The following is a 21700-nucleotide window of genomic DNA, read 5'->3' as shown; positions in this document are numbered from 1 at the left end:
CACCCCCCAAAACACAGAATCTAGATAACTTATTTAACTTCTTCATACAAGCAAGAATTGATCTCTCATCCATCCAACCTCTCTTCCATGTCTTGTACGGTTACAGGGGTACAGAGATTGTGTGCAGGACCAGAAAAGTCACAGGAAATGAAGTTAGGAGTTTAGCAGATCAGCAAAGAAGGTTGTTTTAGCTTATTTACTTTAATGCTCGTACAACCAGCGTGATAGAAAGGAAAAAAGAGTTCTTTCCCTTCTTAAGACTACAGGCATTTTGGTGCCTTTGCTTGGTATTTTCTAAAATTGTTTAAATGTCATGACATTCTGAGAAAAGCTAGTGGTTACTTACAGACTAGGTCTGACAAAATTGAATTAATTAGGCAGTTTGACTTTGACTTTGGTAGGAGCAGTTGCAAATCACCAAGTGCCTGAACTACATGGCAGAAACATAATTCAGTCTTCTTGTATGCATGTAATAGAGAGTGCAAACATTAATTTCACTGCAAGGCAAAAAAGTCCATCAAAATTCCACTCAACTTCAAAGAAAATATTTTTTATACCGTTTTTAGTTTTTCGCAATTGGAGGGATACTCTCGCACCAACAGACGAGAGCATCTTAGTGGCCTCCTGAAAGGGCTGGCTGGTGCTACACACAGCAAAGTACTTGGTCACCAATTCAGCAGCACTTTGTTTTAAAGGCAAATATAAAAGTAATTGAAGCAGGAACTATACAAAACTCAGGAGGAAAAAAAAATATAAAGTTAGCCATGACTAAGTTCTGAATTTAGGTGCTTTGCTCAAAGTCAAATTCAGTGCTTTGATGTGTTTTCTACATAAAGAGATCTTCGTCCAGAATATTCTCCCTTCATCTTCCCATCTGCTCTGGAGGTTCCTTCACCTACTATTCAGACTTAATACCTTAAGAATTTCCCAGAAAGATTTTGCTTCCCACAAGCTTCTGACAAACATTTATACAAAAACATGTTTCTGATTGACAGTAGCTATAAAAATGACTTTCATGTATATGATGGAAAATCACAATCATTTTGCTAGAGCTGTCTTCTGCAAGACAGCAGGTTTAGCTATCAACTTTGATGTCTGTTATTAATGTGTTATATGGTCTCTGTTAAAATAACACAATACATTGCAGACAAAGCTTTATAAATATTAGTTTTCACTTGTTTTCTTCAGGTCAGATGTTAGAAAAGTGTTAAATATCTCTTAAGTCAGGCATATAGCTTCCAAAGTGCAGAGGAGCACCCACCTCCCCTGCATGTTTCTCATTCACATCCATTGAAACAGGATCTGGACACACTGTGTCACGTCTTACCCAAAGATTAAGCTCAGCAGCCCACTGAAACCACTTAGAGTCAAACGCGACTAACGTCATTTGTGCCCATTTACGCCACACACGGGAGCCAACATGAGTGTTTGGCTCACTGTACCCTCACTGTGCGACGTTTATGAAGGGAGTGGACGTTTGTAATTAAAACAGAAGGCCCCTCATACTCCAGCATGATGTCAGTAATACAGTTCCTCAGAGTATGTTATTGTTTTAAACAGAGGTCTCCACACTTTCACATTGGTTATAAAATACTTAGTGCTGCTGGACTGGAAGGAAAATGTCATACATCTGCAAACAATTAGAAGGAGCTGGACTTCATATTTGATTTACTAAACAATAAAACAAGCTTAAGTGTGACTATATGTGTAAGTTACACTCCCTAGGAGCCTCAAGCAGTTATCATAGCCGAGTCTTTTAACCATAATTAAATAAAACCACAGTGGGACCATTGCTGATCAAGATTATCTTTTATAAGATATTTTCAGCAGTGAAATGCATGAGGATCATGAAGTTGAATGCAGACTACAAGTACTCCCAAAGTCTTTTATCCCTTCTTTCAAGAACACTGTCCACTGCCCTTCTTGCAGCTGGAATTCATTCAGTGCAATACCTCTTAGCCTTTAAGCACTAGTATTTCCATACTTTCTGCATTTAGAATGAAATTTTGGCACAGGGAAGTTAGTAGCAAAACTCTGATTGACTCAGTAAAGTCCAATATTTCACCATAGTTTGTGTGTCTCCTAGTTGAAATTCTAGTACTATAACAACTGTTAGTTGTTGTTGTAATTAAGCAAATATTCATAAATTGTATACAAATATTTAGCTGCAAGTTTCAGAAAGCTGGGGGCAGGAAGAGGAAAGGAATTATTGCCACCAATCTTCTCCTCAGCAAAACCAAAATTCCCCAACCAGTCTCATCAGTCTTAAAAAGTTAACTTGAACTCACAACTGCTATTTAGAATATAGGAAGGCATTAGTACTACAAACTGTTTAGTTTTCCTATGCTTTCACTTATTTATCTGAAAACATTGTAGTAAGAGCTGTTCCATTTTTGAAAATCTTCTCACATTAATTCCAAATACTACAAAGTAAAAATATAGTTACATACTATATTTGAAGCAGTTTAAAATCATAATTCAGCAGTCAAGATGAGCATCACAGAACAGTGTAATATAATGGGGGGACTGGACCCCAGAGTCTGGTGTTCTGTCCCCAGTTCAGCCACTAGTTTGAAAAGTTAAAGTTGGGGAAAAAGCCTCATTCTGCATCGATTTTCTCATGTGAAAGCTTGAGGTTAAGGGGATCAGGGTACTGACCTCCTTTGGTGACTCATTACTTGACATTCTTGAATGAGAGCAACAGAAATGCTGAACATTATTAGATAGGCAAATTCTCTGAGTTACATTTCTGGCTTACAAAAATAGTAATCATCATGGAAGCTGGATAAGTTATACTTCAGAATGACAGGGAATTTACTTACTAGTGATAAATAATGTTCTGTATGCATGAATACCAGGGAAAAATGGAACTACCACTGTGTAATACAGCTTGCCCTGATTATAGCCACTCAAGTACCATTTTATATGATTATACTGTTATGAGCCACAAAATGGAAAAGATGAACAGTGGGGTCAAACTTTGCCCTCTGATGTTTGCATGGCCACTCTACTAACTTGCTTGAAAGCCAAGCTCATGAACAAGGAGTAGAATATATTTTTATGAAAGGGAAAAAAACCACAGTGGACGAAGCATTTGTTACTTCAGCATGTGTAAGAGTAAACTATTTATATTATATAATAAATGAAACGGTCTTAGTTTACAGTAGTGCTTGCAAGTCTGATTCCTGAATGCATACAATTAACATTGCTAATACCCTGAGAATTTTGGCACTGGGTGCTGTATGTACACTCAGATGAAAGCTCTTCATTGCCATAGTTTCAGTAAACTAAGTGGAAGGAAGCTGATGGGGCCTGTGTAGGGCTACTGTCAGAGAGGTCAGAAGAGCCTGATCTCTGCAGATGCTTGGTTCCTACCACTTGAGAAATATCCCTCACACAAATTTATGATCTGCATAAGAAAAACAAACAAACAAACAAACAAACAAACACTGTCCTAGTCTAAGACAAACTTCATACAGTTTTTTTTTTGTTCTATTCAGCATTCACTAACTGAAAAAATACAGTTCGAGTCTTTGGAATTTGTCTATGTTGCATCCTGCTGTGTTGCCTACTTTCTTCAAAGCACTGCCCGTCTTGGACATACCTCACTGAGGATGGAACAAGTGGAAAGGTACAAGAAAGTGCAAATTCAGTTACCTTAAACAACAACATGCACCTACTTTATACATCTTCATGAAAGACATGGCCAATATAATAGCACAATAATACACTCATAATAAATGCAGAAGTTTTACATTGTCATTTTCCAGGCACAGATTGTTATCACATACTCTCCACTTACACTGAAAGTAAAGCATACAGCAGCTTGCTTACCTTGGCACACATTGTGATCACTTTGTTCATAGCCAGCTGCACACTGTATTTGATGAGTTGGGTTTGGAGGGGCACGGTGAGGATCTACAGGAGTCCGTCGAATTACATTATTTCGACCACTAGTAGATTCAGCTGCTGCTTCTTCTTGCTCATTTACAATAATTTGGGCTGTTCTAGGTAGACAGAGGTATCCTCCATAGTGGTTAACACATTTCATCCCACCTTTACATGCATCTGGGACTATTTCACATTCATCAATATCTGCGGTTAGCAACAACACAAGTCATGCTTTTAACTGTAGAACCTTCTTCAACAGCCATTAATACAAATGATACAGTCACATGCAAGCACTCATTTTTTTTCAAAACAGGGATGTGTAATGATAACATTAAAAGACTACCAATGACAAGTCTCTTTTTGAAAATGATTTACTGTACCTTTGCACCGTTGCCTAACAGGATCCCATTCATAGCCATCTGTGCATTGCTATATGGAAAAGAAAGAAAGAAAAAAAAAACAATAAATGACTACTTAATGTTATTTAATGAGAATTTTTATTTAGAATGTTTCAATGAACTCAAACTTCGACATTAGAGAAAATGCTATGTTTCTGTATCTTGATAAGGTAGAGGTGCAACACTGTTGAGAAGAAAGAATAAAAAGAATATATAAGAGACAACCTCCGTCTAAGGAACCTCCTAACCTGAGGTTGTTGCGAGTAGGTAGGCTTTGCTGGGAGTATGGGGCAAGGGAAGGAAAGCATCACTTTTTCTCTGCCTTGTTCCTATACACATTTTTTAAAGCATCTGTCATTGGGTGAGACAGAGTACTAGAATAAGTGGACTTTTGGAATGACCCGATCTACCAGTATCAATCTCCTTGTGAAAGAAAGTAACTTTTTGTGAATTTTGATCTGGTTCACTGCCATCCAGGAGGTGAACACCTTTCATTGCTGGAACAGAGTTGGCAGAGAAACCAATAAGGCTCTAACCCCCTCTACTACAACTTCTCTCCCTTTAGCACTCTAGCAGTGGGCAGAGATCCTGTGACTGCTGGAAATTCATTCACATGCTTTTTAATCACATGATTTCAGGAAATACAGTTTAGAGAGAACAATTAATATTGTGAGCCATACAATAAACTGTTAAAAGTTTATAGCAGCAGTACTATAAATAAGACTTCGCAAAAATCAAACAAGATCATACTCAGCAAATATTCACATCAAAGCAAACTCGCAGCTTTAAAATAATTTTAAATATGACGCTCTGCAATTTGGATAGGTATCTTCCTATTCCTTCTGCCCAAAAGCATTAATCTAGAACATAATTTTCATCACATGACAGTCACAGAAACTGTTTGTCAGAATGTTACCAAATACAGAAGACATTTAAATTAACAATGAACCAATAGAGCTGTACTATGTAGGTGCATATGCATGTTATGCTGTTTAGGATATTATTTTAATGGCCCCTCAGGGAAAAAAAAAAAAAAAAAAAAAAAAAAAAAAAAGAGAATTAAACTAACATAATTAGTCACAGTCACTAAATCTTTTGAAACTCCTCTGCTTCAGAAGAATTCTACAAGTGACAAGTTTGCCCTTCTGATGCTGAGATCTACTTGTTCCGTGTTCCATTATCCTCAAGTTATTTTGAGAAACTTGTTACTAATAGACACTGACTCAGCAATAGAAAAAAAAAAACATTTTTTTTTCATTTGCAGGTGACACCAGTGATCTGCCAAATGCAGCAGTGAGTTGGAAGTAAAAGCCTCCACTGTTAGGAATGGGTAAGTGAACAACTAATTGTATTGTAATTCTCAATCTCTAAAGGAATGACTACATGCTGAGTTGACAACAGTAAAGTTATTGTAGCTATGAAAACACAAACCCAAAGGAAAACAGTAAATTCATGCATTTACCGAATCACCCAGTTCCTAATAATGCACAACAGAAGTTGTATCTATTTAAGTTTAACTCTTAAGTTCAAGCAGAAAGGAGTTTTATGATAGAAAATAATCTGGCCTAAACAAATACATTATCTTTATGAGAACTGGTAGCATTCTAAGAGCAAAGGTTCCAAAAGGTATGTTTAAAAGTAATTTTGCATGATCCCAAATAAAATAATCATATAAAAGCCTAAATGCTAAATCCTATCTGAAAATAGGCAATTAAGTCACCCAGACATGCCAAAAATACAATATTGGTGTAGGCTAAATAAGTGTATGAGAAAAATGATACTTAGTTTTTAAAGAGAATATGTAATATAAACAGAAAAGAAGGGGATCTCTATATTCAAACATATTTGCAAAAGGCATTTAGGTCTTCAGTGCCCACTCTTTGTATATACAGATTTTAAATCCCACAAGTCTGTAAGTTTAAGTACATACAACCTAAAAGTCTATTGCTTCTAAAGCACAGAGTTAAAATATTTTGATTGAATTTTTGATGCTTGCTTGAGATTTCTTTGAAGTCTGTCTTTTATGCTAAGTCCAGTTCTGCACTATTTACTAGACTGAGCCATCCCGCTGACTTCAGGGGGATTACTTGTATAAGACACAATCTCGGTCCTTGGCTGTGGTTCTCTAACTTCTTGCATGTGTGCAGAATTAGTGCAATGCCACACAAGCAGAATATGGCTGTATGCATATTTAGAGATGCACCCATATGAAGCAAGTTGCAGGCATTACAACTGTAATCAGATGTAAAAATGCATCTTTTCACATGGCCCAAGTCGATGTAGTTGCCACTCCACCACTCCTTCTATGACATTCATTATGCAAGCCAGAGAGTGAACACTGGCAGAAAAAAAAAAAAAAAAAAAAAAAAAAAAGGAAAATAAAGTCTTACAAAAAGGCCTTCTAAATCTCTTACTCCATCTCTTGGTTATAAGCAGTATTCTAGCAGAATTTATTTCAAGACATGCATAAAAATTGCTCAAAAGCAGCTCAGAAACCGATTGCTCCATAACTTAGATGTTTAATTAAGAGTACTGAATCGTGAAGTACTTGCATTCTGTTAAAAAACAGCTTGAAATACCCAGGCGAAAACACAAAATAATGCTTGACCTAATTGTTTGTCAGGTTGCACATATTTAAAAGGACAGTGCTAGGAAAGTTCTTTTAAAAAACAAACAAGCAAAACCAACAATCCCACAAAACTTAGAATCTTGTTCAGTTCATCAAGCCCACCTAGGTAAGCTATAACAGGGAGTTAGAGCTGATTTTTTTTTCCAAACTTGTAAGCTTTTAGTTTTAAAAATAGAGTTTCCCTGTAGGAACAGATTAATTTCCAGTTAACGTTCAAAGTCGGAGAGCGCGGTATTGCATGTCGTATATTGGCAAGTAACTTGGTTTTCCTTCAGGGTCACATAGAGCCGCATCCCTGCTAAGCCATAATTACCTGAAAGGCTATTAAACCTTACCGTGTACGTTATGGTTTCCTCAGTTTCCTGTGAGTGTACTGTAATAAGAATGAAAGCAGCCAAGAACATAGTTGTCAACATCATGGACCTAGAAAGAAAAGAAAAAACAAATAAACCGGGCGCACTTTTAGCGCTTCTTGGCGGGCGGGCGCAGCCGCCGAGCGCGGGGAGGGCTCGCGGGCCGCTTCCCGCTGCTCGCTACCTGCGTGCGGAGGCCGGGACGGAGCCCCTCCGAGTGCCGGGAGCGGCGAGGCCGGGCAGCGCGTCCTACCCGCGGGACTGCTCTGCTGAAAAGGAAGGAGGGGGAAAAAAGAGAGACAGAGAGAGAGAGGGAAAGAAGTTTTAAGGCGAGGTAACAGCCACAGCACAACGCGCTGCGGCCCCCCAGCGCCGCTCACCTCGGGGCACTTCGGGGCGGCGATGCCGCAGGACGCCCGGCGGCGGCGGCCGCGACCCCCGCCTCGCTGCCCGCAGCCGCCGGGCACCTGCTCTGCCCGGGGCCCCTGGCGCAGCACCCGCGCCGCCCGCTCCTACCTGCGGCCGCGGCGCTCTGTGCGGGGCCGCGCCGCGCAGCGCCCACTGGAGCTGCTCCCGGCGGCGGTTCCCCACGGCGGCGGCTCGGCTCCTCCGTGCCTGCGCCCGCCCGCTCCGCTGCGGCGCCACTGCCTCCCCCCGCGTGCCCGCGGATAAATAGAAACGGTCCCGGCTGCGCCGGGGCCCCGGGCGCCCCCTACCGGCCCCGCGGCCGCCTGGCCCCTTCCGCGCTCTGGGCGGGGCGCCCCGGGCGCGGCCTCGCCGCCGCTGCCGGCCCGGGGGCCGCGGGCCCCGCCGCGCCGCTCCGCTCCGCGCAGGGAGGCAGCGGGCGGGCAGGTGCGGGCGTCCCGCCGCCATCTTGGGCGCGCGATGGCCGCGCCGCGTGAGGGGCTCCGCGGTGGCGGCGGGCGCGTAATGGCAGGTGGCGGCCAGGGGTGCCCAACGGTTGCCCCGAGTGTGGGCAACGGGGAGCGCCTGCCTGTGGTTCCTGGGAGCTGGAGGAGGATGGGCCGCACTGGGGTGGCAGGCAGACGAGCCTCAGGGTGGCTCTGGCCCAGCACTTGTGTGGGGTCAGTGAAGGGGTCAACATCTTTTCTTCACTTTTCCTGAGTGTGTAAGGAAAAAAGTGTGAATTAGCTTTATTCCTTTCTTTTCCTCTTTTTTTATATATTTTATTTTTATGTTTTAATTTGTGAGTAGGGTGCTTTAGCCTCTATAGCTTCAATTCAGTCTACATGGCATCAAAAGTAGGGCTGTGCCCGTGGAAGCTCTTCATCTTCTATTTTTTTGTTAATTGCAAAAGTAATTTTTGTATAATCCTATTTTGCCAGAGGAGTTTCTCTTGAAGTGGTCAACTTATTAGCTAAGAGTGCTAATAAGTCTTTGTAGAGTTTTTGCTCAACTTCTTTAAACGGCATTGTGCATGTTCCTTGGAATTATTATTATTATTTTTTAAAAAAAGCATGTATACATATATATATTAATTTAAGCCGGACTATGACTTTTTAAACAATAATGATGAATGTTTATCTGACTGGGCAATCCATGTGAATTTTAAAATAGTACAAGTAATGTGTTTTTTCTCTCTGTTCTAAATCCAGTAAATAGAAACTATGTGGTGTCCTTTGTGTTGGAATGGCTGCCACAGCAGCACGTTCTGTGATTGATAGTAACCGTGTGTCTGAAAGCAGTTAGAAATCCTAATTAAGATGGGAATGCCCTTTTAAAGAGCAGTTACAAAGGGGGAATGATTAAAGAGCAGCCAGGGTTTATAATCTAAAGGAGACAAATAGATTCCAGGTAAATGAAAAAAATCTAATCGAATATGGGAAGATCCATCTGGATGCAAAATATAGGAATCCATTTGATTATCAGAGCCTTCTGCTATAAATAGCCATTGCTTCTTGTAGTCCTTCAGTTATTTCGGATAGACACAAAATAACTGTGTGTATAATAAAGCTAGATTATGAAAGCATTGAACAAAATATTTAATGAACCTGATTCCCTTCCAGGGAGAGGGTGAGATAGCACACACATATGGAACAGTCACATTGTACAAATGAATATTTCTCAGATATTTAGTGTTCAGTGGGATAAGATGGTCCTCAGTTATGAATTTTGTCAGTGATAGTAAGAGGTGGGATATTTGATTGTGCCTACTTAAATTACTTGGATTTTTGCTACTGGTTTACTTTGGTCATATGAAATCCTATTCAGGATATTCATATTTGTTCAAGAACTGAGGGAGAATCGTGGAAATGCTAAAAGAGTGATGGCAAAGGGAGAGAGACATTAGCAGCAGCTATTTAAACAGTCTTTAAGGCTGGGGGAGTCAAGTAGAGAAGAGAACAGGCTACAGTAGTTAAGATAGGGAAGGTATCTCCTTCCAGTCTCCAGAAGGAGACTTGGCGAGAAATTTAACCATGCGCGTTCAATAATCACTACTTTAAGAGCTTCTTCTGTTTATAGTATGCCATTCTTCACCCACTAGAAAAGCTGATGGATTGAAGGAGGAATGGATAGGTATTATTAGAGATTTAGGAATTCTTGTAGGTGGGAATGCCTAAGGTGAGAAGCGAGTAACTGTGCCAAGAACTCTTTCTATAGAAAGATAATCTCTATAGTTTTTAGGCCTCAACTTTTTACTTAGGTCAAAGTGCTGTGCTGTGGTTGTGCAGCTCTCCCACATTCTTCTATCTATCTTAGCTGAACTCATAAGGCCCTGATTTTTTTAAAAGTTTTACCTTTTTAATATGGTAAAAACCCTGTGAAGGGCCTGAATCAATCTTTTCTTCCCCTCTTAGACAAGCTGATCTCTTTGAAAAATCCTGAAAAATTGTTATCCTAAATCAAAGAACTCTGGCAAACTGGCCAGAGAATAACTCTATGAAATACAATACATTAAGTATGTTTTTCTTTTTAAATGGTTCTTTAGTTCTCTTCATGTGTTTACCAGAATAGTGTAGTCTGCCAAGGCTTATTAAATTATTAAATGCAAGTAATAGAATAAGGCTATAATTTTGTAGTTCAGATATTTCCTACTGAAGCAATTGTATTTATGCCTAATGTAGGAATAGAAGGATTTAGACCCTGGGAAATGGTGAAAAATACTTGAGATATCTCAGTTTTTCAGCAGTAGAATAACTTATTTTACATATTTAAAGCATGTCTGAAGAGTTGGTCAAACAATCCATTCTTTCTTGCTGACTGTACAATATTGCATAGCTAAGGCCAACTAACGGTTACTCATGTTGTTTCCCTGTTGGGAACAGCCTTGAGAGACTCTCCTCATTACTTTGATTTACTTCCTTCTTTACTTCTCCTTCGGAAAATGATGCACTGTATTTTCTACCTTTAAGTGAACTCTTCGTTACATGTCAGTTTTTGCTTCTTGTAAAAACACAGTTTTCATACGTTCTTTATCTTGCTTTTATTTTCAGCTTACATGCTTGCATTTTTTTCTTCCTGGAAGAACCTGCTGCCACCGTTATCGTCCTCAAAATCCCAGGAATAGGCAGGCTGAAGGAAGACTGTGTGTGGTCAAAGTGTCACTGTACTCCAGCTAATTCTGGCTGCTGGAATTGTCCCTGGGGGTGATAGACAGCTGGACATAATTTAGAGCAGGCCGAGACTGATCCTAGTGGCTAGTTTGAAAATAAGGAAAACAAAATTAAAGTCTAATCTCTTCAACTTTCCAATCTGATCCCCCTTTTCCTGTTTCAAACATAGCTCACTAGAAAAGATCAAGCACACAAGCAGCTTGTGTTTGTCAACTTGGGGAACTATCAATGTCAATTTAAGATGATTTCTGTTCCTGAGCAAGTCATATCAAGTAACACTGGTGTTGTCTAAACTGAGAGCTGGAATGGTGGGGATGTTTTATTTATCTTCAAAGGAGGTATTGTGAAGAAATTGCGTAGTATGAGGTGTTACTTCACTGTAGAATTAATTTGAAATAACTGGATCGGGAAATTACTCTCTATTCATAGAAAGTGATATTTAGAAGTAAATATTTGTTGTAACTGTATCTGATAGTAGATGCTAAAATTACAAGAAGTCAGTAAGGACCAAAAGTCTGGTAGGAGAGGACAGAGAAACTATTCTTTCCTTCTCCTGTGTGCTGTCCTTAAAGTGTAAGAGCTGCGCTAGCCATCAGTAGCTGAAGTAATAGGCTGAGAATTTCAGCCTTTATTTTGTTAATATCTACTCTATGGAGGAGCTTGCATGAGTTCTGCTGTGGCTGACTCCTTTGGTTAACTTAGGCTGACTTTTAATGTCATTTCTAATTGTCTAGCAATGCTGTGAGGATAGTAAAATAGAATAATTTTGCCATTTTTAATTTTAATTTTTGCTTAAGATGAATCATGCAATTTGCACACAATTTGTCAGGTGTGTAATTTACTTTTCTTCTGTAATTTAGAGGGATATGATCATACATTTTGCATGCGTTTGTTAATTGCTGCAGAAATTTGAATGCTCAGAAGTTTTGTGGTCTCACCAGAGTCCTTTGACAGCACAGGACAACATATGTGCGAGAGAGCAAGTGAGTGAGGAAGGATTCTCCACAGAAAGTTGTCAATTCTATAAACATTGTTTTTTGTTGATTCCTTCATACAACTGTTTACATATGGTAGGGCTTCAGCAGTGCAAGTCATTTTCTGACACCACTTAGAACGTGAAAGAAGGATATGTATTTTTGTGGCTGTAGCCCACTACTGTTGCTACTCGGATGTGGTGCTACCCTTTGAAAAATGAGAGAACATTGTTTACAGGTGCATTCTTAGCATTTTTAAGGGCCTAACTTTGAGGCCTGACATAATAAAACTTGAACCACAATCCTAGAATACTTGATTTTATTAATTAATTAATTAATTATTAATCATGTAGGCAATGACTACCTAATGTGGTAAGAATTTAAGGTATTGCAGGCTTGGCCTTAAATTAGATCACATCACTATGGCTTTGAAGATTTTATTTTACTAAGCAACTTTATCTGTACTTTGAACAGTCTTTCTAAACTATTCAGTCATTTTGTTATGTGTAGCAGCTCTTTCCTGCTGCATTGCCTACCAGTGATTTTTCTTTTGTGCTCTTATTCTTATGCTAGATTAAAAAAAAAATAGTAGATTGGGAAACATGCGTCAGTGAAAATATATGGCTTCTGTAGCACTGTAGTCATCATTCTTTCCTTCCTCTTCACAGAAAACCAGAGTTTCTGCATACAGAAGTTTAGATCTGGTATTGTAGTGGGTTTGAAGCAGTTTGGATAAAATGAGAACTCTAGAACTTTTTCAGAGAACTATGAAAGCCCATCTAAGGTACAAACAACCTGGATATTCAGAATATTTCCTGAAATATATAGTTTTCATCTGATTAAACTGTGTCAGTGCAGTTCTTGATCTGGTGAAGAGGCAAAAAAGAAATGCCAGAATTCAGATCCCAGAATATCTTGGAGACAATTTTCAACTCTAGCTTTGGCTTCTTGTGAAGCTTTGTGTGAGTCATTTGATTTATTTCTAGGTACACACTCCGAAAATACATGACAATTGCACAAGTGAGAGAATACATTCATTTTTGTAGCTGGGATTTCCAGAGACAATTAAGTGCGGTGCCCAGGTTCCTTTGAAAGTCACTGGAGTGTGGATCCTTATCTCTGAGGTTCACTTCAACTGGCAGTGACAGAGCTGCCTGGGCATCTTGTCATTGACTTGGCTGAAAGCAGAATCAGGTAAAAGTTCATCTACTGAGATGCCTAAGATTCAGAAAGAAGAGTGTGGGTGAGTAAAATCTCTCTGTAGCTTCTCATTATTTTCCCTCTGTATTAGACATCCATTTTTATTTACTCTGAGGAGTAGGTATCTCCTTTTAACCTATATATTCCTAGGGTAATAGGAATGAGGGTTCCTAATAACCATAGATATTTCATTTCTGAAAAAGATATGAATTGGAATAAAATATACAGATAGGAATAGCATGGGTTTCGAAATGACATGTCAGCGTCAGCAGATTCAGTATTTAAGCTGTTGCTGTTCCCTCTGTTTTGCACTATTCCAGCTCTCAGTCAAGAGCACAGACTGTATTCCTGGTTTTTAGAAAGTTGCTGAACGCCATCAAATGACACCAGTATAATAAGTCCATTAGCTAAGGGGTGTATGCCAGAGTGTTTTAATTCTTTGGAATATTAAACTAGTTTGGTGTTAGTTTGTATGCTGTCATACAAAGAGCAGAAGAAAAATAGGGATTTTTCCTTTTCTGAAATTCAATTTATGAAAGGTTATCTTCTCTCCTGGTTTTGCAGATAAATGTGATTGAAAGGCATCAAAATTCTGGAAAAGTCCAGGTGATTCAGCTGAAAGCAGCAGAGGCAGGTCCGCATCTCAGCCTGCTCTACAGGAATCTGAGCGTTTCTGGGAAGGATTGTGGGATTGAGACAGAGGGGATAACACTGCTCAGATCCTTGAGTGTCCCTTTTAAGTGGCTGCAGAACAAAAGCAAACATTTGCTCTGTGTAGTAAACTAGCACATAACTTACAATGTATGCTCATTTTAAATGATATTTGCCCTGGGAATTCTTTTTTAATCAATTCAAGTTCTCTTTCTGTGGAAGCCCAAAGCCACTAGAAATTAATTCCACCCATTCTCCCTTACCATGTTTTAAGGGCTATTAAAATTTAGAAGACTGCCCAAAAGTGATGAGGGCCCAAAATGAACTGATTGATACAAAACAAACAGCTATCGCTCTCCACCCATACCCCAGTGCAGCCCAGTGTAGTCCAGTTACTTCCTGATATCACTTGGGACCCTCTGTGTTCTGGATTGCCAACAATGGGCTCAGTGTGTGCGGTCATGGGCCTCTCTGACACTGCAGTTGCAGGTCGTAAATACGTTCTGGAGATTAAGATATTAAAATGCCCCTCTTTGGTGGCTGCAGAACAATGCAGGAGGTATGGCCCCTGCATCCGAGCAGCCTGTTCGCTGCCTGGGCTGCCGGGGGGCTGTGCGGAGCGCGCTCAAGGAGCTTCCAACATGAGCTGCCAGCTCTGCTCAGAATGATGTTTCTGCCATTTCCTGTGGTAGCCAGAGTGTTTTGTATGCTGTACTTCCACTTCATGCAGGAGGCTTCTTAAAGTTGGTTAAGTAGTTGGTTGAGTATGAGTTTAGTGTACATAAGGATAGATATCTGCCTTAAGAAAAGGGCTGGTGGTTTTCTGCAGAAAAAGCTGCAGTTGGAGCACCAATCTGCGCTCACATCTCATTTGGGGTGGGGGGAAGCACTTGCATCAGTGCAAAGGATGGAAAATGTATTTACCTGGGTCCTAGTTAACACTTCGCTAGTAATTACTTGCAGCCTCATTTTTTTTTTTCTTTTACTTTTGAACTGTGTGTACAGGAGTTTTGCTTTACAAGCACCCTTACTATTGAGAAAATGTGTCTCACTGTGATGTTGACAGCATTTTAAAACAGCTGTAGTTGGAGATTTTTTTCACTTCCAGAAGTAGTAATTAGAATGTGTCAGAATTTGGGCTTTGGTCATTTATGTTCATCAGTCATTTTTTTCAACTGTGCTTCTCCAAGAGACAGCAGACTTTTACCATATAAATTCAACCACTGCAAGAGAGCACCAGAGCCAGAAAAGTGTAATTGATTGAGCTTGCCAGTGCTTTCTTCAAATGTAAGGATTGCTCTTAGTTCAACATTTTGTCAGCAAATTGTGGCTGAGTAATGAATTGTCTGCCTCAGTTACCAAGTATCTGGAATTTATAAATCTGTCAGGAAAGCTTTTAATATACAAATCTCTGAATGTTACTGGAATTCCTTATGGTTATCTTCAAGTAAGCTATGGATGCTAAGAAATGCCATCTTAGTGATGAGGTCATTAAATCTGTTAAGAGTACATTGGTTAACTATGAATTAGCTTGTTTTGTCACTTGGTGCTTTAGGACCAAAAGGGTCCAATTCTTTCTCACCCTGTAATTGGAGACAAACACTCATCTCTCCCAGCCACAGTGGGTTTATTTAGGCAGTCACAATTTTGTGAGCAACTGTGTATAATGGCTTTTGGGGCCAGGACTATTAGTTGCTGTTATCCGATAAATTCCTCACTGTTCTAAAGGTAAGGGTGCAAAAACAGTGACAGATGCTTTGGATTTAGGAGTATGGCATGGCAGTCCATGAACATTTCCCTGTTTATCCCTGTTTTTCCATTTTTCTTATGCTTGATTAGGTGGATGAGAAGAAAAAGAGGCATTGTGGATGTGTCAAGCAATATTATGAAATATGGGATTTTGTCCTTCCTTTTTTTTTTGAAGATTCTGCAGAATTCTTCTGTCTTTAATAATTAGGAAATTTTATAAGAGTATATGATTCCATTTCTCTAAAGATATAGGATCGAGTGGTTTTACAGTGTACCTTTAGAACTAATAGCGGTTCAAAGTTTTTAAATATTGAATACTTTTATGGAGAGAATTGTAGCTTATGGCTGTGGTAAAAATTATTCCTTTGGATGGGATTATTCCAGATTCTTGACACACTTCATCCAATTCATTTTAATTCCCAACATAGTTTATATAATTTAGTAATAATTCTATTAATTGGAAAGTGTATCTGTGATGTAGGCCAGAAGTATAGCAGGTTTGAGATGTTCAAAAGCTCATCTCTGTGGGCTGAGTTTAGGTCACTGAAACACAGTCTGTTTGTTCTGTAAGTCACATTCGGCATAGTTAGGCAAAGTGCTAAGGATAGGGCCTTCTCTCCTCCAGAGCAAATATTTACTTGGGGCAAATGAACAATTTCTCAGTTATAGAAGTTTAATTTAGTATCCATCTTGTAAAGGTAAATAGGAGCTATTACAATATTTTACTTGGAGTAAGAGGCCTTTTTTCACATTAATGCTACGTTTTCAGAATGGTTCCCTGATGTCAAGCAGGGAATATCATGCAGGCATGGGGGAAAGTGAAAAGAACTTATTTACAATAAGAACTGTTAGAGAAAAGCTCTTGACTTCCAGGAGGAAGTGAAGATCAAATGTACGTTATCTTTGCAGAAAAAAGAAGTAGCTATGTTATTTTGACATCCAGGCATCTTGCAGTCTAAATTAACTCTTCATTCCCAGCTGATAACACATGACACACAATACCTTTTTGTGATCGAATGGGTGAAGGGTAAATAATTTTGTGAATTCATCAGCAATAATAACTGGATACTCAAACTGTTAGAGATCCTCAGTAATTATATTAACTCAAAGAGTGTGTGAATGGTACACATGAGTTATGGGATAATACTGAGTAGATTGTTTGCTCACAGGTTAAATTCTAGTTCTTAAGGCTATTGGTTGTTTACTGGTCTGGACCAATGAAGTGCTGAAAGCTAAATACTGTGAAATGTTAGACTTTGATGAAAGATATGAGGAAAGAAACTGTTTCTTTTGCCAACACTGTGGTCAATAGCAGTGCCCTGACCTGATTACTTAAGATGATGTTTTTCCTAAATCTGTCATGAATCAGTAATTATCAAGTTTTGCAATACTCAATGAGTCTCTTGTGAATAGCAGAAAGATTTGTTTTGTAGGTTGATGTTTTCTAAAATGAAGTGTTCAGCTCTTGCATCGGCAACCTCTATACTGTACATTCTCCTTTTTGCCAAGAGAACTGTAAAAGGCCACAACAATTCTGAAGAGTTTAACAAAATGAGAGGAAAATTGAGTCTGACCTAGTCTACACATGATTCGTCTGATCTCTTTTAAGATAAACTTTCCTTTCAGTTGTTCTTTTACATTAATTGCTGTAAGATAATCAGTTCAAGTATTCACTTGTAGGGCTTGACTTATAGGGCTCCTAGTAGGAAGAGGAACTTGTACAATTATGATATTTTAATAAGATACAGGAAGAGGACAGGAAGGACAACAAAGGACAGGAAGAAGGACGAGATCCTTGAAAAAGGTTGGGAATTCAGCCCGTGCTCCCCTTCAGTGTAGAGGCATAATATTAATAGATGGCTTTGGAGCCCAGGCAGCCTTTGCAATTAATCTCAGAGTCCTCTGAGAAATAAGGGACCAAAATTAGGGGAAGATCTCAATTAAATAGAATAAGAGATGTGGTAACAAAATGCGTTGTCTCTCTAGTCATTAAAAATAAGGATTTTTCCAGCTGGAATAGTAAAGCCTTTGCTTATGTGAAGGATGCTTTTCATTTATGTCCCTGCAGATCTGTGGTCAGAGCCCAGTGGAACCTGGGCTTCCCCTGATGCTCTATGTGAAGTTGCTGTGGAGCCTTGTCCTTCCCCTACACTTACATAAGGTATTAGATTGAGTACAAAGGAAAGCAGTGCTGCCCTCCTGTCATCTGACAATCATTTGTTGGCTCTTTCCGGGCTAGCCTTGGAGAGTGGAACAAATGTTTGTTTGAGGGCATAGTCTAACACTGGTGAAGATTTATGTGGATGGAAGGGATGACTTGATAGCAGGAAAGGGAAAATGGGAATCAGGCAATTTCTTTTTGGTGAAAATGGCTTAACATAAATCTGTGGTTTTAAGTAAATGTGCACATTAAAAGAATGCTGACCTTTAAAAACGTGGCTTTCGATGAATCGCTATTGTTGCTGTTTCAAACATATGGACTTAAAAGCAACACAAAATACTGTAAATGTAAGAGACAGGGAGTGCACAATGGAAACGGAACCCTCTTAAAGTGATTTTTCCTGAATGGGGATCTCTACATGTAAAGTGAACACAGAATACTTTATTTTTAAGTACAAGGATATTACATACATCTCAGAACAGCATGCTAAACTGACAATTTAAATTGGAATCACTGTGTTTTGCTCTAGGAATGTTTTCAGAAGGTTCTTGAACCCAAGTTATATGTCGTAGATCTATTATTTAGGAATGTAATGAAATCGATTCCCCTTTGGGCTAACGAAGATCTGGAAATATAGAGCTGCCCTCTAGTGGCAGTATGGAAGTATGAGATTGCATTTGTCTCCATTACTTTACATTGCTTGAAAAGCAGAATGTTTACTGGAAGTCAAATGGAAACGAAAATGTGCTATTTTTTTTTTTAAAGGCATTCCTTAATTTCACTTCACATCAGAGAAGATGAAATATTAGACGTAGAACACAGACATAAGGTTCTCTGGCGAGGCTGTATTTTTCACGCTTAACATTCCATTTGATATAGAGAAGAGCTCTACAGACTGCCTCCAGAATCCAGAGTTTGGAAGCAAGTTGGCGTTTGGGATTTTGGTTCAGCTCATTTTGGGAAGAGGAATTGTCTCTGAAACTGTGTTGCATCTTAATTGATGGTTTTACCCTAGTTCGTTTGCTGCTAGGTGGAAAAAATCTAACCTGTATGGCTAGATTGATCATCTTTAGTTTGTTTGGCTTTCTGTTCATGTTCATAAAGAAGGGAATTGTCACAGGTCAAATGAGCCGAAATTATAGATCCTCTGAACAGACTCAGCTTAAAAAAGACAGACAATTTCTCTGTGGAGAATGCCAGCACATTATAGCATAATGCAAGCAATTAAACTGATTTTCTTTTTGTTTAAGCTAGCATATAAAACTCTCCCCCTATTTATGTAAGTTTACTTATGTAAAATTGTCATAAATGAGAACAGAATTGGGATAAATTATATAAATGATGTACTAAGCTACTGTATACAAGTCATGTCTTTGTGAGGCTTTATTTGTTGTTTTGTCAAAGCAATTAACTAAAGCTCTATGATATAGTTATTTGGAAAAGTACATGAGTTTCTGTAATCACTACAGATGATGCTAGATGTGATGTTAGAGAGGGCTAGATTGGTTAGTGAACATTAAATTTTTCTGTGTTGGTGTAGTATTTTCTGAAGCTACTGATGTATGTTCACATCTTATTGTAAATGTGTTGCAGTTTCGTTAAACAGACATTTGGGTAGAATGAATGATTCAGGAAAAAGCTCTCAACCCTTCCAGCTTGACAGATCATGAATTTTAAATCTAATAATTTGCCTTAATACTCAGATTCTACAAATGGCAGTCTGTCTGAGGATCCCAAAGGATGCCACAGGGGGATAGGAGAATGGCTGCATTGTGCCCATTTGCTTTTTGAGATGATAGTGGATATCTCCGGGGGCGGGGAGGAGAGACAAGCAAGAGAAAAAGAGAGGGGTTTAAAAGGCATTTGTGAAGCAAGTTTCTTTGAGTGTATTAATATCAGTGTGGCTAAAAGAGGAAGTAAGGAGAATACTGATTTCACACAGTGTTAGTCACTGCTTGCTGCCTGTGTTGAAGGAATGACACAGGCAAAGGGTGAAATGAGAGCCAAGACATCTGCTCAGAGAAGTCAATGTAATAAGCAAAATCTGAGAAGTGTTGATGAATAAGGTTTTCCTTTATCCAGGCTTACAAGGTACATCTCCCTCCTACTTATGTTTCTTTACAACATCTTTTGTTTTTCTCTTCATAAATGTGATGCTTCTAGAAGCCAAAAATTAATATCTTGGGGTGCAGAAGTGCTGCAGCTATGAACAGAACTATGGCACATTAGACTGCTGGAAGATGTGTACGTGTGCATACCTACACACATGTGCACAGAGCACATGCAGCTGTGTCACGAACTTTCCAGTAGCACCTCTGTTTGTCTCCATCAGTTCTGGAGGGGCTTCTCTTGGCTAAACTGGGCAGAGCAGGTTTGGAGAAAGCTGAAAGAACAGGTAGATCAGTGGGGCTCCCTTCTGTTTGTACCCCCTTCTGACATGATGGGAACCAGAATTCCCAAAGATAATGGTGTGCTCCAATTTATCTCTGGGATTAGAAGCTAGAGAGACTTCATTTGAGTGTAAGTCTAACTCAGCTCTATAGCTGGCAAGTCAGAGGTAGGTCACAGAGTCAAAAATCTCTCCCTAGACAATCCTGACATTCTGTAAATCCCTATAAATGAGGCAATTTTTTCTCTTCCTCAGAGAAGATCTGGACAAAGTGAATACTTTTTTTGCTCTTTCCCATCTGTCTCATCACCCAGTCCCAGTACCCTCCCCAGGGATCAGTGCTCTTTCTATTACAGCAGTTCAGCACCTCTCATTGATGAGGGATGAGGGGTTTGTGTGGGGATATCACAAGGAAAACAGGTGCCAGAGGAACATGTAACTGCTTTGTGCTTAGGGAGATCTTTACCTTTTCTCAAGCCTGCCAGAGCTACTCTGAGGTTGGAACCCAAAGTACTTGCTTGCTCCTCAGGTGTCATTTTTCTTTGATGTGAGATACTAGAGATTATAATCTTCACCAGACTACCTCTGGAGTTAACATGAGAAGTAACATGAAAAAAACATTTACCGTATCCTTCAGGCATATGGTAGAAGCTGCAGCCATGGGGGATCTCTAGGGAAGCTCATGTTTTCTTGTCAGTTCACAGCCAAGAATATAGACTTAAATTCCCAGCAAAGACACGTCCTTGTTCAGGCATTCAGTGAGGAGTGTAACCTCTGCAGTGGACCTCACTGTAGTTCCAGCAGTAAAAACCGTAAGCATCATGAACTATGAATTGTTTTCTGAAAGGACTTGGCAATTTTCCATGAACACTAGGTATCTGTCTAACTGAATTTGCAAGTTCCTCCAGCTGCCCTGGGGAGCTTTGCAAGTTCCTTGAACCTCATTCTTGTTCCCATGGAAGTTAAAAGATGTGAGTGCTTTGCCAGCAGAGCTGGTAAATTCCAAGAACCCCAGATACTGGATTCACAGAAATTACAACCCTGCTGGCCACACTGGTCAAGCTAGAAATGTTTTTGAGTTTCATGAGCCATAGTTGTTTCTACATGTAATTTGCAAGTTCCATTTGTGAATCTGCGTAAAGGACCTTGGCTCAAACAGCAAAAGCTTTTGGTGTTTACAGCCTCTGCCAGCACAGTGCATATGCAGAGCTTGGAGAAGTTACAGATGTTTTCTCAGCAGAGCTCGTAAACCTAGAATAAACCTAGTGGTCTCTGAGCAGTGTCTTTTCAGGTGGTCCAGCCTGTAGAGCTACCAGAGGAGATACTGCTCTCATGATCTGCAAAATTCAGGAATGAGATATAATCAAACATACTATGAAATGACTTGCTGTGGAGTCTCATACTTGCTGTGGAGTCAAAAAATTAATCATTCATGGGCATAATAAATTCTGCCTCAGGACTGGCAAGTTTGGAAGCTTCTCTGTAATATCTTGATGTGAAGCAGGATTGGAAATACCTAAGTGAAGAGCTTGCTGAATAAGAATATGAGATCCGGGGTCTTTAACAGAAAGATTTAGATGACAAAAGTGGCAGTCTTTTGTGGGAAAGTTTGCCTCTGGTAAGAGACCAGACATGCTGGCAAGGAGATGGCAAGGAGGGAGATTTTTAATGTTAGAAAGTTAGGGTGAATTGGGTAAAAAGTGGGCCTTTCAGTGATTATTTTAATTAAT

General features: G+C 39.6%; 1 protein-coding gene across 2 annotated transcripts in view; it reads right to left on the bottom strand.

The window, feature by feature from the left end:
- Nucleotides 1-7894, bottom strand: part of EFEMP1 (EGF-like fibulin extracellular matrix protein 1) — a 52055-nt gene extending 44161 nt beyond the window's left edge. For both annotated transcript variants that reach the window (XM_088532222.1, XM_088532227.1), the window contains exons 1-5: nucleotides 7788-7894; nucleotides 7456-7540; nucleotides 7254-7341; nucleotides 4272-4320; nucleotides 3835-4095 (exon numbers count right to left, since the gene is read on the bottom strand). In XM_088532222.1, the coding sequence (XP_088388348.1) occupies nucleotides 3835-4095; nucleotides 4272-4320; nucleotides 7254-7337 (394 nt within the window). In that variant the 5' untranslated portion in view covers nucleotides 7338-7341; nucleotides 7456-7540; nucleotides 7788-7894. The remainder of the gene's footprint in view (nucleotides 1-3834; nucleotides 4096-4271; nucleotides 4321-7253; nucleotides 7342-7455; nucleotides 7541-7787) is intronic.
- Between the last annotated feature and the right edge of the window lie 13806 nt (nucleotides 7895-21700).

Source organism: Tinamus guttatus, unplaced genomic scaffold, assembly GCF_059628265.1.
Source record: "Tinamus guttatus ecotype Peru unplaced genomic scaffold, ASM5962826v1 Tinamus_guttatus_pri_ptg000033l, whole genome shotgun sequence".
NCBI lineage: Eukaryota > Metazoa > Chordata > Aves > Tinamiformes > Tinamidae > Tinamus > Tinamus guttatus.
The sequence above is the reverse complement of the archived record's forward strand: the minus strand, read 5'-3'. Positions and strand labels throughout refer to the sequence as shown.